General features: G+C 36.7%; 1 protein-coding gene across 4 annotated transcripts in view; it reads right to left on the bottom strand.

Moving 5' to 3' along the window:
* MYH15 (myosin heavy chain 15) overlaps positions 1 to 18,968 on the bottom strand; it is a 172,397-nt gene that overhangs the window by 74,203 nt on the left and 79,226 nt on the right. For all 4 annotated transcript variants that reach the window (XR_009213137.1, XM_032150232.2, XM_032150231.2 and 1 more), the window contains 7 exons: positions 17,894 to 18,070; positions 16,362 to 16,494; positions 12,582 to 12,649; positions 11,645 to 11,732; positions 8,761 to 8,878; positions 7,731 to 7,854; positions 5,999 to 6,135 (listed from right to left, as the gene is read on the bottom strand). Coding sequence is in view for 3 of the 4 variants with exons in the window: in XM_032150232.2 (XP_032006123.1) it covers positions 5,999 to 6,135; positions 7,731 to 7,854; positions 8,761 to 8,878; positions 11,645 to 11,732; positions 12,582 to 12,649; positions 16,362 to 16,494; positions 17,894 to 18,070 (845 nt within the window). In the remaining variant the exon portion in view is untranslated. The remainder of the gene's footprint in view (positions 1 to 5,998; positions 6,136 to 7,730; positions 7,855 to 8,760; positions 8,879 to 11,644; positions 11,733 to 12,581; positions 12,650 to 16,361; positions 16,495 to 17,893; positions 18,071 to 18,968) is intronic.

The raw sequence follows: 18,968 nt of genomic DNA, 5'->3' as shown, positions 1-18,968 counted from the left end.
CACAAAGAAAAAACTTCTAGTAAATATAGAGAAGATAAAGAGAAAGGAATACCTAGCATTACAAAATATTATCACATCACAAAGGAAGACAGAAAGAAACAAACAATTTTTCTAAAAAGTCGTAAAACAATTAACAAAATGGCAGTAGTAAGTCCGTATCTATTAATAATTACTTTAAATATAAATGAAATAAGTTCACCAATCAAAAGACAGAGTGGCTGAATGAATAGAAAAACCAAACCCAACTATATGCTGCCAACAAGAGACATACTTTAGCTTTGAGAATATACACAGGTTGAAAGTGAGAAATGGAAAAAGGTATGCCATGCAAATGGAAATTGAAAAAGAGCAGGGATACCTATAGTTACATCAGACAAAATATATATAAGTCAAAAACTGTAATAAGAGATAAAGAAAGTTATTACATAATGACAAATGGGTCAATTCATCAAGATGATATAAATATTTTCATATTTGACAAGATAAGATTTAACATCCATCCATTCATCCATCATAAAAATTTTCAACAATATAGGTATACAAGGAAGGTACCAGAACATAATAAAGGCCATATATGACAAGCCCACAGCTAACATCATACTTAATGGTGAAAAACTGAAAGCTTTTCCTCTAAGGTCAGGAACAAGACAAGAATGCTCACTCTCAATAGTTTTTTTCAGTATAGTACTGAAAGTCCTAACCAGAGTAATTAGCAAAAAGAGGAAACAAAAGCCATTCAAATTAGAAACAAAGAAGTTAAACTATCTCATGTAGAAAGCCCTAAAAACCACCAAAAAAATAGAATTAACACATTTGTAAAGTTGCAGAATAAAAAAAATCAACATAAAAAATTAGTAACATTTCTATATACTAACAAGGGACTATCCAAAAAAGAACTCAATTCATAATAGCATCAAAAATAAACTAAAATAGATAGGAATAAATCTTACCAAGGAGGTAAAAGATCTGCATGTTGAAAACTACAAAACATTGATAAAAGAAATTGAAGACACAAACAAATGCAAAAATATCTTGTGTTCATGAATTGGAAGAACACAGAATATTTTTGGTTAAAAGTCCATAGTCCCCAAAGTTATCTACAGATTTAATGCAAACCCTTTTAAAATTCCAATGGCATTTTTTACAGAACTAGGAAAAAATTCCTAAAATTTATATGGAACCACAAAAGACCTCAAATATCCAAGACAACAGAAACAAAGGTGGAAGAATCACATTACCTAATTTCAAAATATGCTACAAACTATAGCAATCAAAACAGCATGGTATTAGCATAAAAACAAACATATAGTCCAATGGAACAGATCAGAGAACCCAGAAATCAATCTATGCATTTATGGTTAATTGATCTTCAATAAAGTTGCCAAAAACACACAGTATGGAAAGGACAGTCTTTTCAATAAATGGGGTTAGTAAATTAGATATCCACCTGCAGAAGAGTAAGTGGATCCTCATCTCACACCATATACAAATATGAACTCAAAACAAACTAAAGACTTAAATGTAAGATCTGAAACTGTAAAATTACCAGAAGAACACTTGGAGAAAAAGTTTCTTGACATTGGTTTTGGCAATTTTTTTAATGTGACCCCAAAACCAAAGGCAACACAAGCAAAAGCAGACAATGGGATTACATCAAACTAAAAAGCTTCTGCACAGCAAAAGAAACTATAAACAAGGAGAAGACAACCTATGGAATGGGAGAAAATATTTGTAAACTATACATGCAATAAAGGGGTAATATTCAAAATATATAAGGAATTCAACTCCATAGCATGAAAACAACCCCATTAAAAATCAGCAATGACCTGATAGACATTTCTCAAAAGACTACAAATGGCCAATAATATATGAAAAAATGTTCAACATCACTAATTATCAGGGAAATACAAATCAAAACCACAATGAGATATCACCTCACACCTGTTAGAATGGCTATTAATAAAGACAAAAGATAAGCATTGGCAAGTATGTGGAAAAAGGGAACCCTTGTACACTGTTGATGGGAATGTAAATTGGTACAGCCATGATGGAAAACAGTATGAAGGCTCCTCAAAAAATTAAAAATGGAACTACCATAGGATCTATTGATCCCATTAATATTTCAAAATACTAATGAAATTAGAATTTTGAAGACATATCTGCACTACCATGTTCATTGTACTATTATTCGCAATAGCCAAGATATGGAATCAACCTAAGTGTTCATTGACAAATAAAGAAAATGTGGCATAAATATACAATGAAATATTATTCAACCTTAAAAAAGAAAACACTGTCATTTGTGACAACATGGGTTAACCTAGAGGACATTATGCTAAGTATAATAAGCCAGGCACTTAAAGACAAATACAGCATGGTCTCACTCATATGTGGGATATTAAGAAAGTCAAACTCACAGAAGTAGAGAGTGGAATGGTGGTTACCAGCAGCCAGGGCATGGGGAAAATGAGGAGATGTTGCTCAAAGGACACAACGTTTCAGTTACGCAGGATGAGTAAGTTCTGAGGATCTAATATACAGTATGGTAACCATAGTTACTAATACTGTATTGTATACTGGAAATTTGCTAAGAGAGTAGACCTTAAATGCTCTCATCACACACACAAAAGATAACTTTGTAAGGTGATGATTAATCGGTTTGATTGTGGTAATCATTTCACAATACCTACGTATATCAAAACATCAGATTATACACCATATATACAATTTTTGTCAATGATAACTGAATAAAGTTAGAAAAAGAAAAAAATAAACACAAAGGAAGTAGAAGAAAAGAAAGAATAAAGGTAAGATCAGAAATTAATGATCTAGAAAAAAGTTTAAGTGATTTATTAAATAGACTAAATAAAGATGTGGCATGAATGGTCAAGGAAAAGGAGAGAAGGCACAAGAAAACAATACTAGGAATGATAATACTCTAGAAATATAAATAATTTAGGATTTTGCTCTAGGAATAGAATTATAGATACAGTAGAGATTTAAAAATAATAAGGCCAGGTACAGTGGCTCATGCCTGTAATCCCAACGCTTTGGGAGGCCAAGGCAGGCAGATCACTTGAGGCCAAGAGTTTGAGACCAGCCTGGCCAAAATGGTGAAACCTTATCTCTACTAAAAATACAACATTTAGCCAGGTGTGGAGGCACAGGCCTGTAATCCCAGCTACTCAGGAGGCTGAGGCACAAGAATCACTTGAACCAGGGAGGCGGAGGTTGCAGTGACCTGATATCATGCCACTGCACTCCAGCCTGGGCGACAGAGAGAGACTCCATCTCAAGAAAAAAATAAAATAAAATAAAATAAAATAAAATAAAATAAAATAAAATAAAATAAAATAAAATAAAATAAAATAAAATATAAATAAAATAAAAATCGATCAAACTGAAAAATTCAAAAGAAATGTAAAATTTCTTTTTTAATAAAAGAAAGCTTTCCTGCACTAATTCAAGAAGAAAATATCTCATTAGACATGTAACCAATAAATAAATTGAATCAAAATATAAAACCTATCACAAAAGAAACACCAAATCCAGATGATTTTATTGGCAATGTCTACCAAAGATTCAAAGATGAGTTATAAACTGGTTCATGTTTTGAAGAGAGAAAACATTCTTCAACTGTTTTATGAGGTTAAGATAACCTTGATTCAAATTCAGATAACATAGCAGATGAAAAGAAAATTACAGGCCAATCTTATTCATGAATATTGATGCAAAAATCTCATGGTGATATTACGATCAAACCCATCAACGTATGAAAATATTTCTTAACCAAAGTAAGTTTAACATTTTTAAAAATCTGTTAATATATTTCCACACATTTATAGATTAATTCAGAAAAACCATGTGATTGTTTCAATAGATGCAGATAAATGATTAAATAATTTCCTGATAAAAATGCTTAACAAAATAAAATAGAAGGAATGTCCTTCATATAATAAGTCATTTCTACAAAAAAAAAAAAAAAAAACTACAGAAAACATCATTCTTTAAAGGGAAATGATAGCTTTCCCCGAAGTCAGAAATATGAAGACATTTGGCAAAAGTTTTTAAAGGCTGATATACCACCAGTGGGTGAGAACATGGGACAAGTGGTCTCTTATACATTGCTAGTGGAGAGTATGGTATATTAGAAAGCAATTTGGCAACATCTTGAAAAGTTGCAGTTGTGTGTGACCTAAAACCTGTTATTAATTCATGCCCCAGAGAAGTGCCACTCAAAGTGTGTGCCTCAGACCAGCTGCTATCCACAAATTGTTATCAGAAAATGGAGTATTTTGAGTAATGATGCCCTCAAGAAACTCTTATGTATATGAATGGGGAGACATTTACAAAAATGTCACTGCAGAAGTTAGTAGCAAAAAAAAAAAAAAAAAAGAAAATAACAAATTTACTTTAGCTGGAAAATTGATAAATAAATTATGATATACTTATATAATGGAATACTATACAGCAGTTAAAAATCAATAATCTAGCCCTAGATTCATTAACATTGATATATTTCAAAGAATAATACTGAATATAAAAGACAAACTTCAGGACAATATATACAAAATATTATTTACATGAAGACTAAGCACATGTAAAATCATGTCACATTTTAAGGATATCTGCATATCAAATAAGTAAAGGTATGAAAACATACTTTTATATGACATATATAAAACATGGAATGAGAAACACAAACTCAGGATCTGAGAAGGAAAAGGTAAGACTTGGATTACAGCAGAACTATATGGGGGCTTCAACTATATATGTTAATTTTTTTAAATGTTGTTAGCAATTACAGGAAAAAAAAATGTTAAGAGTTGGCTGGGTGCCATGGACCATGCCTATAATCTCAGCACTTTGGGAGGCTGAGGCAAGAGTATTGTTGAGCCCCGGAGTTTGAGACCAGCCTGGGCAACATAGGGAGATGCCGTTTCTACAAAAATAAAAAATTAATAATAATAATGTTAAGAATTGATATATCTTTATCATGGCTCCATGAGTATGCATTATAGTATTTTCTGTATTTTTTATTTGCTTGAGATCTTTCACAGTAATTTTTGAAGTCATGATTTAGAGAGAATGGATCATAAAGCCTTCACTTTAGACATGAAGAAAGTAAACTATGGAGAAATTAAGAATCTTACTCAAGTTTACACAACTGGTCCTAGAAGCCATGTTCTATGACCCCCAAATTCCCATACCACATTGACCACCATATGAGAGTCACAGAAGGCCCTTAAGAGTCATCTCTCTAATATCTTTGATGTCACCATGTAATAATCTTTTTCTCTTGGGAAAAAAACAGAATTAACAAATTGTCAATTAAACAAGTTACACCAAGATCTGTAGACCTCTCTTCAGAAGACACTATATGCTAATAAAAAAGTAAATACAACTTCAGCATCCCTTGCTCACAGTCCCTTTGTTTGGAGATTTTGCTAGCTTGCTTTCCATGATTCTATTAAACAATAGACAAAACCAATGCCTAAGAATGTACAAGCGTGGTGATAAATGTCCCTAGTGAACCTGTCTGAAATAAAGTAAGAAAGTTATGATTACATGTCAACAAGAGCCACAGTTTCTGACCCAGGGGAGGTAATAAAGGGGTCCGAACACCTCAGTCTTTGAAGCATACTTCCCCAAAGAGTTGGCTGTGGGATATATGCAAACCTTTCCAGGTCTGCTTCTGATATAAATTGTGAGTCACACCACTCTCAGAGATCCAGACTTCTCAGAATATAAAAATCTCTCTCAAAAGGAAGCCTGAAAGCATGGCAAGAAGTATCTGAATTATGCTTATACTTGTTGAATAGGGCAATAGAAGCCCTTTGCACTCTGTCTTTTTGTTATATCATGATTTAAAAATGTTTAAGACCCAGCCTAAGCAGAGGAGGCAGCTCTTGACCTACTATAAGGCAATGAGATTAGTTGCACTGGTTGAGGCACACTATTACCCTAGCAGTTGGGGAGCAGGGTGGGCATATACTACCTTTCTTCCAGAATCTTCTGGAATTTGATTCGCATCAGTTTGCCCTGTGCTCTGGCTTGGAACAATGTGAAGACTTTAGATAGTCTCTCATCTCTCATTGCTTCCAGTTGGCCCAGAAACCCAGCTTTAAAAAACACCTAAAGGAAAAGTCAGATGTTAGCTCTATTCATAAGGGGTATTCAGCAAATGTTTATTAAATGATCCTGTGAGCAACTGTTGTATTCCTAGGGATAACTGTATCAATTCCATTTCTTGTAAGTTTTATTTAATGTGTAAAATCTACTTCTTAGAAAGTTTGATTTTATAAATCTAAAATGTGAAAAAAAACCATGTTATTAAATCATGTGGTTCTATTGTTTGCCTAAGAACTTAAACTATTCTTCCCCTTATCTATTAATAATGTCTCAATTGTTCAGGGAACCTGGTTTAAGTTTTAAGATGGGCTCAGGCATGCAGTGCTCCAAAGTACCAGGTAGGGTTCTGCAAACATTTTCTGTGAAGGATCAGATAGTAAATATTTTTAGGCTTTATGGGCTATATACAATCTCTGTAGGGTATTCTTGTTTTTTAAATAATTCGTGAACCATCTAAAACCATTTTTAGCTAGTGGGCCATATATTAAAAAAACAGTCCATGGACATGGCTCTTGGGCCATAGTTTGCTGACCTCTGTTCTAGAGTAAGGCACTTTTGTCTAGGCATCAAATAATCCACAAAAGTATTTTTTCAAGAATAATTACTAACAAATGAGGTGAAATGAGTGAGGTGCCTAAGGCACACATTTTATGGAGGCACTAAGTGTGAGAGTTCCCTGAGAGTGTGTGCCTTTCAACCTCACTTGCCCAACACTGAGAATGAGAGCCTCTTTGAAATTTGTGCCTTAGGAGCTTCACTTGCCTCATGTCAATCTTGGCCCAGATGAATAGTATACAGCAAAAATAACTAAACACACAAGGAAGGAAGGCATTATCAGTGAAAATCAGCAGAAACAATAAACAGCAGAAACTGATTCTCAGGTACTCAAAATACGGGAGTCAACGTTTTATAACCATATCCTACAGAGTTCTAATTCTATGAGGTCTCTATCCTGAATTTTTTAACTCTCCTTCAAATAATTTGTTCCTTATATGGATGTCATTAGGAACAAACTAATGTTGACTGCCAGATAACACCAAATCTATTGATTAGTTAGAAGTTTCCCAAAATATGTGAGTCATGCCAATATCATCTAAGATGAAGTAGAATTTAGGGAATCACATTTAAAGAAGTTGGTTTTGGATTAATTTTTTGATAGTGGGTTAACTTTAAAGTTTTAAATTACTCAGAAAAATTAGTCCCTAAGAGAATACTGTCCCTGAAAGAATATGGTGGATGAATCAGTTCACACACAGACAAGCCATTAGCTCCAGGAAGTTGATTCACCTTTTTCTAGCTCTGATATATACACATTTTCTCATAACATCAGGTTGATTCAGTATTTTATATCTTGGCAGAAATTTGCTTAGTTGACTAATTATAAAAATGTAAATTGTAGTCAAAACTGAGGTTTAAAAAACATTGAATATTTTTCTCAAACAGCACCAAAGTTTTCACCTTCAACTAAGATCTATTTGTGATATTTATGGTCATGAGAGCTGAAGAATGCCTTATAATTGAGCATTCACAGGTATTTTAAGATACACACTCTTCCCCTCATTCATCTCCAAATGCATTCTTTGCAGTTTTCTGGTTACCTTAGTGATTCCAAATCGGTACTGGGTATGGTCTATCTCCAAGGAGCCAAGTAATTCTTCAGCTGCTTTTCTGCTGCTCACAAACTTGCTCTTCGGAAAGGTCCTTGGATTCAGAATGCAGTACCTAATTTAAAATAAAGAAAAAATCATGGGGTTGGGAAATCATATTATTCAAATAAAGACTAATCTAGACAAATGAGGTGAAAGGAGATACAGATTTTTATCTCTGTTACTAATATGCTCAATTTTCACAAGATTCTTAGTAACAATAATGAGGGTACAAGCAATAATCCCTTGCATTGGTATAATAGTTTGTACTTTTCATATTGCTTTAGAGGCAACCTCATTTGATTGATTGCTCAATTAGGCAGGGGCAGGATTGGAAGAGGAAAGAGAGGGAGGGAGGAAAGCATAAGTATCTCTACTGTGTAGATAAGGAAACTGAAAAGCAGAGACATTAAATGTTTTTTCCAGGATTCCTTCACCCTGTTGGTGAGTTGGTGGAAAACAAGAAATATGCCTCTTAATTCTAAAGCAAGAAATATGCCCCTTTTTACTCTACCAGACTTTGCGCAAATTGATTTGATGACCTATAATTTAAACTTCTAGAATCCAGGAAATAGAAAAGATGCCGCTCCTGCCTCCTGCCATACACCCTGCTGGCTTCCTTCCTTTCAGGGGCTTGCTAGTAAAGCCATAGCCTGCTTGGATGGCAGCTACGATTAAGTATACACAACATTTCAGAGATTCAATTCAGCCTCCATACGTTTCTTCTGTATATATTTCTTCTATATATGGGTCTATTATCTTTATTAATAGAGATTTAAGGATATTACAGTTACATGGATGTTGGATTTAAGGCGAAATAATAATGGAACTCTGTCATCATATATCTTCCCACCACCAAAACACATCGATTTGTAGTCTGGAGGACATCAACCAAACAAACAGTGTGTGCCTAAACACTCGGAAAGGGAGGAAAACAGAATGAACTGCCTCAGGCTTCTTGGATCCTGGAATGTAGGTTTACCTTTGTTTAAAATCAGCATACTGCAGTCGGTTTGGAAAACCTTCACGGCATATCCTAATCCCTTCCAAGACACCATTACAGCGCAACTGCTGTAGAACCAAGTAAGGGTCCAGTATACCTGGGAAAAAAAAAGAGTCACGGTGGATCTGTGCCTGAAAAAAATTATTGGCTCAGATTTTGTACCAATTGCTGCATCTTGGGTTAAAAAGAAAGTCTGAATTGGATAGTTTCCACATGATAGGTCATAGGTGTTCACTCACTTATGGCCTGATAGTACTCACAGTAATCATCCTATTATGTAGGCATCTCCAAATATGATTTCCCTGAAATTCCTTTAACATGGAACAAGCCCTTTAATTCACAGTTAGATGAGATGTTTAAAGCAAATATTTTTGGAAGGCAAAAAGATTACATTTTTTGCTAGAATGTAAATGGCTGGTCTCACATTCATTTGCCAACCAAAACCAGCCAGAAAAGGTGATAAGAACACAAAAGAGAACTGCCTTCTCCGCACAGGAGGGGGAAAGGATAAGAAGAAGGAAGAATAAAAGGAAAGGGGAAGATGGACACAACCTCAACATTCTGTTTACAGTTTTGCTTAGGAAGGACTTGTCCACATCCCAGACTTCATTCTCCCCGTATTTTCGTGAGAGTGCCTAAGCTCTATCCTGTAGTATAAGCATCCTTCTGTCACCTTGTCGTTCATCAAAAGAAGCTCTACTGCAGCTGTCAACTGCAATGTCCAATAGAAGCCTTTGAAAAACCATCCAAGAAGCCACTGTCCCTGCCCTCAGCAAGTCTTCTGAAACAAGCCAAGGACCTCATCTCCTAACACAAATTCCTACTATGGTATTACGTGAAAAATAAAAACAAAAAAGGACTCCATGCCCAAGGTCACAGAAATAAACTTAAATCATATACCCATATTTCTATACTCCAATCCCTTTCACAGATAGAAACAGATGATCTATAAGAAGGCACAAGTAGGCTGGCACAGCAGCTCATGCCTGTAATCACAGCACTTTCAGAGGCTGAGGCGGGCAGGTCACTTGAGGCCAGGAGTTCAAGACCAGCCTGACCAACTTGGCGAAACCCCATCTCTACTAAAAATATAGATGGTACATGCCTGTAGTCCCAGCTACACAAGAGGCTGAGGTGCAAGAATTGCTTGAACCCAGGAAGCAGAGGTTGTGGTGAGCCGAGATCGTACCGCTGCACTTCAGCCACTGTACTCTAGCCTCAGCAACAGAGCAAGACTCTGTCTCAAATTATTTTTTTTTTAAAAAGGGAGGGGTACAGGGAGTAGAATCCTATGACACCTTAACATCAGACTCACTCATTCTCTTTAAGTACATATGAATAACTGTTTCGATTAGATCATGAAGCTTTTCTTATGACTTTGTCTTATGACTTTAAGAAAAAAACCAAACCTGCTGAAATCCAAGTTGACTCGATGGGAAGCAACTCTAATAGGTAACAGAATTGCTCCAAAATAGGACTCAGCTAATTAGATTCCTTGCTAGATGGAAGCAGTGTCCCTAGACACATCCAGAAACCCAGCTGATAGGAAACAATGAGGCAAAAACATACAGCCATGAATGAACATGAAAGTGTTTGTATCGCAGAAACTCAAACTGCAGCATCATTGTTTTGTATCACACTTTCCCAAAACAGGCCATAGACTGTCAGGATTAGGGTCTTAATTACAGGAGGTTAATAAAAATGCAAGATACTACGGAACCTCAGAAATCAGAACCAGCAACATCTGGCTACGTATTATAAGGGTGGTTAGTGCTCTGAAGACATAGGGCTTGTCATATACATTCCTTGGAGGCTGACAGCCTCCAAACCAAGCTCCAGAGGGGACAGTAGCTCCAAAGAGGTGGCTGGGAATCTTCAAGCTCATGAAGTAAGGAAAGCAATCCATGAAGTTAATTTTGGTAAAACCCTTGTTTGGGGAATTGAAAACATTAAAAAAAAAATCACCACCTTCCACCTATCACATCATCCCCCTACCACTATTCACTGATCAAAAGAGAGCCACTGCCCAGAGTTACATAACTAAAAAAAAATGAATGCTATTAAGAAGACGGAAGAAGATGTTGGCATTGGCAAGGAGGACTAGAGGGTGTTCCCAACAATTAGAAATGGATGTAGGAACTGTCTTTATGGTCAATTTAGATAACTCAGACCAAATAACTTCCTTTATGCTGAAGTATCTACCTTAATCCCCTAATTGGGGATTATTCAATTCCATTTTTATTATAGTTTGCCCTTGTAGACAATGGCATGGGAGCTCATTCATGTTCAGCATAAAATTCAAGGAAGAATTTAAATAGTAATATCAAACATTCTAATGTTGGCCAATTGAGACTGTTTTGTGAAATCCTTCTGTACATCCATTTCAATGGCAATATTGAGGAGGTTCCAAAGACCTCATTTTTAACATATTTTCATTTTTCTATATGAAATTCTACCCTTATATAAAAGGCTCCAATAAATATTTCTTTAAAAGATATTCAAGGCCGGGCGCGGTGGCTCACGCTTGTAATCCCAGCACTTTGGGAGGCCGAGGCGGGCGGATCACGAGGTCAGGAGATCGAGACCATGGTGAAACCCCGTCTCTACTAAAAATACAAAAAGTTAGCCGGGCGTGGTGGCGGGCGCCTGTAGTCCCAGCTACTTGGAGAGGCTGAGGCAGGAGAATGGCGTGAACCCGGGAGGCGGAGCTTGCAGTGAGCGGAGATCGCGCCACCGCACTCCAGCCTGGGTGAAAGAGCGAGACTCCGTCTCAAAAAAAAAAAAAAAAAAAAAAAAAGATATTCAATATAGCTAATATCAAATCTATTTCCTAGTGTGAATTACAAAGAAATCTAGTTCTTACCTGGTATTTTGTTCACATTGGGATTTATGCATCTCACAAAATGAGGTGCTGTTGATTTCAGATTAGTCATCAATTTATTCAGGTTTTCCTAAAATGGAGACCATAATAAACACAAAATCACTTTGCAAATCACTAAAAACACCAATCCACCTCACAAATGTCTCCAAATCTATCAACTTAATCTCACAGCCAAGATGTATTCTAACAGTAAAATAATGAATTCAACATTCTTTGTTGCCTACCAAATGCACATTATTTCTTTCCTATGGCAAGTCAATATTTATTTGACAGACGTAGTTCAATTGTGAATCATCTCTACCTATTTTGAATTTGATAGCAATATCAAAGTTATGGCTGGGCAATAAAATGGCTTGAAAAAAGAAATTGTTTCTCAAGTTCTCTCTCTGTGGAAAACCTTTATCTTAGGTCAGATTCTCTAGAAGCCAAACCTGAGATGGGAATTCTGGTTCGAGAGATTTTTAGGGAGTGAAGAAAGCTGGGAACAGCAGGGGAAGAGAAAAGCAACGATTCAGACTCAGCTTTAGTCTGATCCTTGCAAGCAAGAGCTGTAAACACGAATGCACCAATTGCACCATAGGTGGTCCCCCTTGAGGCAAGGGAGAGGCTAAAGTCTGGAGAGGAGGGCAAAGAGGCAGCTTAGTTTCCCCTTTGGCTAAGTACAATTCTGACAACTCAGAGTTGTTATGAGCCAATATGCACATCAGCTGGAAGATGGGTGTAGGCATGATAAAGGGGATGTAGGTGGGAACCAACAGTGTCCTCTAAAGCCCTTGATAATAACAGCATAAACTTCAACTTTTCCGACTTGCTAGCTCCTGATACTTTACCTTATTTGAAGATGTGAAATGTCAACTAAATAATAACATACGCAGATTGTGAGGCAATTAATATATGAATAGATGCAATTAAAAATTACTTTATGCAGAGATGCAACTGTTTGGAATGAAGCTCCTTTCTTTCGTTTCTTCTCCCCAAATGGTATAGCTAGCAAAAAAAAAAAAAAAGATGAAAACATGTAAAAAGCTCATTTTTGTCACATTATCCTACCCCGCTGATGGATGCATAAATTCATCAGAGTTCTAGAACAATATGGCAATATCTACCAAAAGCTTCAAAATATTTATGTCTTTTATCACAAAATGTATATTTTTAGTGCTTTTCCTTAAGGATATAATCAGGCAACTGTGCAACGATACTCACTGAAGCATTATTTAGTCATTGCAAAAAAATTAAGCAAAAATAAAATTAATCAACAAATGCACATTATAGGAGATTAATTTATGAGAGAATATGCATACAGTGAAACACTGTAAGCTTTTAAAATGATGATGTGGATCCACATAACTCATATGGAAAGATTTCTAGGATATTTCTAGATAAAAAGTTAGTTTACAAAGCCTAAATTTTATATATGATGACCCTGAGTATGTATGCATGTTTTTAAGTGCAGCTGTGTTATCGGTGACTATAAACATGAAAAATGTTGGGAGGTGTAAATACCAAAATGTAAACAGTTTGTTAATCTATATGAGATTACAGATAATTTTTATGTTCTTTTTTCAGTTTTTCTATATTGTCTGTGTTTTTAGCAACATTCATGTATTTATTTTCATGATTTATAAAAAATAATAAGTCTATTTTTTATGGCTGCATAATATTCCATGTTGTATATGTGCCACATTTTCTTAACCCAGTCTATTGTTGTTGGACATTTGGGTTGGTTCCAAGTCTTTGCTATTGTGAATAGTGCCACAATAAACATACATGTGCATGTGTCTTTATAGCAGCATGATTTATAATCCTTTGAGTATATACCCAGTAATGGGATGGCTGGGTCAAATGGTATTTCTAGTTCTAGATCCCTGAAGAATCACCACACTGACTTCCACAACGGTTGAACTAGTTTACAGTCCCACCAACAGTGTAAAAGTGTTCCTGTTTCTCCACATCCTCTCCAGCACCTGTTGTTTCCTGACTTTTTAATGATCGCCATTCTAACTGGTGTGAGATGGTATCTCATTGTGGTTTTGATTTGCATATGCAGCCATAAAAAATGATGAGTTCATGTCCTTTGTAGGGACATGGATGAAATTGGAAACCATCATTCTCAGCAAACTATCGCAAGGACAAAAAACCAAACACCGCATGTTCTCACTCATAGGTGGGAATTGAACAATGAGAACACATGGACACAGGAAGGGGAACATCACACACCGGGGACTGTTGTGGGGTTGGGGAAGTGGGGAGGGACAGCATTAGGAGATATACCTAATGCTAAATGACGAGTTAATGGGTGCAGCACACCAACATGGCACATGTATACATATGTAACAAACCTGCACATTGTGCACATGTACCCTAAAACTTAAAGTATAATAATAATAAAATTAAAGAAAAAAAAGGATACCACAGACAAAGTTAAAAAAAAAAAAAGAGACGCAAACTTAGAAGGTAGAGTTCAGGGACTAGTTCTGGCATTAATGTCCAAAAGAAATATAATTAAATTACATATGTAATTTTAATGTTTCTGGTGGCCAAAGTTTTTAAATGCAGAAATAAATAAAATTAATTTGAATAATAAAATAATAATAATAGTAAGTCTATTTCCATTTTATTGAAGGAAAAGAAGCTGTGCTAGGCCAACCAGCTTTACAAACATTTGAATAGCGCTAAGTCACTAAGATGTGCAACACAGCAACAACAAAATCCATAGGCAAGCTGGACAGAATACGGTAGCTGTCGATATGGAAAACTAATAAAATATTCTCTGTGCCTGAGTAGCAACTGTGCGGTGGCAGATGTCATGAAGCTCACTCACTAATGTTCTTTTGAAACACCCCAGGTCTCTCAATGAAACACTTGACTTCTTTGTACTTCAGTTTTTCCATCTATGAAAAGGGAATAACACTACCTTTCATTAATTTTTTAAAAAGAATTATAACCCTGGTTTAAATTATTTGGATTCCCTGGGAGAAAGTATGGTTATTACATGCAATTTAATGTTCAGATCCGTCAGAAACTTGGAGGCAAGTATTTTCAGAGGGTGCTTAGAGAATTACAAAAAAAAAAAAAAAAAAAAAGGCCATTCTGAACAATTCTTATCTTTTAGTTCCAAAGAACACAGTACACACCCTGAAGAGTTAGAAGATGATTTCTCCTCTAATTCTCTGCCCAAACCGTTCTCTGATCTCTTATGATCAGAGAATTACTCAACTAGGAGTCATAAGCTTATGTGGCTACTATCAAACAGACTTCTCAGAGGTACTTTAGCAGCTATTAGAATCAGGCAAATGTACTGCCTGAAGATTAGCCGGGTCCAGACACAATAGCTTCCATCTCTTCTTGAGGCAGGCCCAGAGGATTTCCGGCATGTTCCAGAATTATGTCATCATGTGCTGATGAAGCCAGAAAGTGCTAAATTTTCTCTCCATTCCCTATGTCAGTCAAGAGAACCAATCAGCCTGATAGGGGCCGGGAGTTAACATGCAGCTGGGTGTAAGATAACAGCAGGGTATGTTCCAAAGTGAGAGTACACACCCCATTTAAAGAACAGTTGGTGTACTGTTGCCATGGGGAAATCAGACCCCAGGCTGGCTAGATTATCTATTTCCCCAGAATTTCCATTTTTCAAAAGAAAATGGAAACTCAAATGTGCATGTGAAATCTGAATTTTTTAACTTGTGTGGACCAAACAAAACGTGTTTGAAGGCCAGTTTCTGCTCAGAGGCTGTCGATCTGTGACTTTTGCTGTAAATCATGGAGAGCTTCCCTCTGTATGTAGTTAGCATTTCGTTCAGTGAGGCTGGTGTTAGCAACTTTGGCTCAGTATCTTCAAATCCATCACATGATGGTGCAGAAGTTTTCACTGCATCCTACATGCATGTAGCCTGTCTGTCTCTGTTTTGTTTATTCCTGGGACACAGTGAGTAGAACAGGCACTAAACTAGAAAACAGAAGTCCATCTTTCTACCTAGCCTTTGCCATATAGTAGATTTGTAAAATCAGGGATGCTACTTAACTTCTCTATATTTGTTCCTGTGAGAAGTTAAGTAGGATCCCTGATTTTATAAATCTACTATATGGCAAAGTCTAGGTAGAAAGATAGGAACATTCTGTATATATCTTAAAGTGTCATGGTAAGAAATGAGTAAGATAATGTATCTAACAGTACTTTGTGAATTACAAACTGCTAAACAAGATTAGTTGTCAGAATAGAATGCCTGTTAAACAGGTATTTGCTGCATGCTAGAGGCTACAACTGAACAAGTCAGACATAATCCCTGCCCTCGTGAAGCTTCTAATAACCCTAAGTGCACAGAGTGCTGTGAAAGAGAATATTCCAAGATATTTGGGGCAATAACTATAATTATATATATAGTTATATAGATATTTGGGGCAATAAGTTATTGCCCCAAAATCATTCATCAAAACATGTTTTTTGTTTTCCCTTTGTAGCTAGGTGAAGTAGAAGACAAAAGCAGGCCAGGAACAGACTTCTTGAATCTATCTTAGAGCACTAGTACCACCTCCCTGAAGAACCCTCAGTCTGAAGACAGAAAGACTAATAAGAGGGGACAAGTCAGACCACAGGGAGCAGAAACATATCACAGGAAAGAAGCAAGAATTTTTGCAAAAGCTGAGGCAGCCATGGGTTCCATTCTGAGGCTGAAAAATCAAGGAAGATTGTATGACTTACCACTGTCAGTACTCATGTAATTTTCAAAAAGGCTCGCCAGGAGTCTGTTGGAAGACTTCTGAAATACAGCTACCACTGTTTCATTAAGAAGGTCTTTGTTCTTTTCCAGCCAACCACTGATATTATAAGGTACCTTTGGAAAAGCATGCATTTCAGGTAACAAAAAGAAAAAAAATTGCATAAGTTAACGTAGAAGGCTGTGCATTACCTTTTTTTTTTGAGACAGGGTCTCATTCTGTTATCCAGGCTAGAATGCAGTGGCATAGTCACAGTTCACTGTAGCCTCGACCTCCTGGTCTCAATCAATCCTTCCCCCTCAGCCTCCAGAGTAGCTGGGACTATAGGCACATGCCACCATGCCTGGCTAATTGTTTTTGTATTTTTATTTATTTTGTGTGTGTGTGGAGATAGGGTTTCCACATGTTGCTCAGTGTGGTCTCAAACTCCTAGGGCTCAAGCAATCCACCCATCTCAGCCTCCCAAAGTGCTGGGATTACAGGAAGCCACCATGCCCAGCCTGTGCATTACTTTTAATAAATCACAAATTATGTGGGTCCTTTTCCTTTTAATCAGTTTAATGTAATAGTACAGAATAACACTCCAAAAGTCCATTGTGCAGCCCAAAAAGATTCTCAAGATTCTTATCATTAACATTGTCAAAAGAAAGGAAGAGATAGGAAGGGAAGAAGGGAGAGAGACAGGGGAACAAGTAGAAGAGACGTGAGAAAAGAAGGGGGAGAGAGAGCAACAGAGAGGAAGGAAGGATTGAATGGTATTTCACACCAGCAGTCCTTTAAAGGCAAGAATGATGAAATAATCCAACTGTCTCTGACACATAGTGAACACTCAAAAAAAACCTAGCAATTGCAATGGTATTTTACTGTATCATCATAATTAATATGCCGGGATATCAAAGAAGAGAACTATAAACATATCTGTGTACAGCTGGCAGGCCATTTTTAGGTCGAAGTATTATTTTATCCTTTATCAGTTATCTTTTTGTTCCACCAGAGTCACCAGCCAGAAGTAGAAATGCAGAAAAAGGGGCATATACACTGGTGAGGAAATGAGGAGAGGTAGCAAGGGTCATTAGAAACCTTTTTTGGCCATAGTTTGGAGACCATTACTTCACATTGACTATTTCTTTATGGGAGAATAAAAAAATCTTCAATAAAAAGATCAATTGAAATCACTTATTCACATAACGTTAAGTTAAAAGGAAGGACAAATGGGGGAAAACCATGACTTTGATGGTCTCCAGGCTTTTCTGAAGCTGCCTTGCTTTGAGTTGAGGTTGACAGAGTCCATTTGGAGATTTTTGACCTCTGTGCACATGGAATGCTATTGTAGTATGGCCATTTCATTTCCTGAGTGCTAAAAGGCTACACTACCTTTTTTGTGGAACTGAGATGTATTTTGTTCTTCTCTTCATTTAATCTAAACATTACTTAAATATCATCTAAGGACTTTGGCTGAGTGCATTTGAAACAAAGTCAGGAAAATTCAAGACCGGGGGTCCAGAGGTAACTCACCACTCCTGCATAATGGACAAGTTCAAAATGAGGTTCAAATTTCTTCTTATCAGGCTTGGGCTTCTGGAGATGAAACGACTTTCCAAAATGGTTGTCAAAGAGTTTGGTCTTGAAAGTCAGGTCTGTAGCCTTAGGAGACATACACTCTTCTTCAAGGATGGAAAGGATGCCCATTGGCTGTTGAAGAGACATAAGAGCAGCAGACTTTTTTAAAACACCTGCACTTTCAGTAGGGGGTCAGTATAAATTCTTTCCCAGGAACCTAATCAATTGACAAAGGGAAGAATATTCACTGTATAAAACTAGCCATCATCCATTCAACAAATATTAATTAAATATCTGCTACTTAATAATGATACCAGTAGCCACTGGTGATTGATGCAACTGTGAGCCACATATACAAAGTGCCTGTCCTCAGGGTGCATACGTTTAGTGGAGTGGCAGACAGTAGGCAAGTAAACAAAGAAATAACTTCAAAAAACAAATGACTTAGTTTCATATAAATGCTCCGAGGAAAACATTCAAAGTAAAGAAATAGAGAATGACAGGGGGTAAGGAGGTTTTAGATAGAGTCATTGGGTAAGACACCTCTCCTGAATGAGAACAACAAGCTGAGAAGATCTGTGCACAAGCATTCCAGGCAGAAAAACGAAGAATGCAAAGGCCCCGAGGCCAGAGCCTACTTGGCAAGTCTGAGGTCCTGCCAGAGGCCAGTGTGGGCAGAGAAAAGCTAGCTTGACGGAGCACATTTTAAGAGATAATGTCAAAGGGGTAAGTAGCAGCTGGAGCTCAAAGGCCCTATAGGCTGTAGTAAGACATGTGGCTTTCATTTTAAATGTAATAGGAAGCCTTTGGAGGCTTTTTAAATGAAGTGCTGTGATTTGATGTATGCTTAAAGAGGATCACTGGTTTAGAAAGGAGGGCTCGTGGGCTCAGTCCCGCCTGCACTCTGTACTGGAAAGCCAGTGAGCTAAGAATGGCTTTTACATTTTTAAAGGGTTTTAAAAAAACAAACAGATTGGGTGAGATGGCTCATGCCAGCACTTTGGGAGGCCGAGGCAGGCAGATCACTTGA

This window comes from Hylobates moloch, unplaced genomic scaffold, assembly GCF_009828535.3.
Source record: "Hylobates moloch isolate HMO894 unplaced genomic scaffold, HMol_V3 SCAFFOLD_4, whole genome shotgun sequence".
Taxonomy (NCBI): domain Eukaryota; kingdom Metazoa; phylum Chordata; class Mammalia; order Primates; family Hylobatidae; genus Hylobates; species Hylobates moloch.
This window is presented reverse-complemented; position numbering and strand designations above follow the sequence as displayed.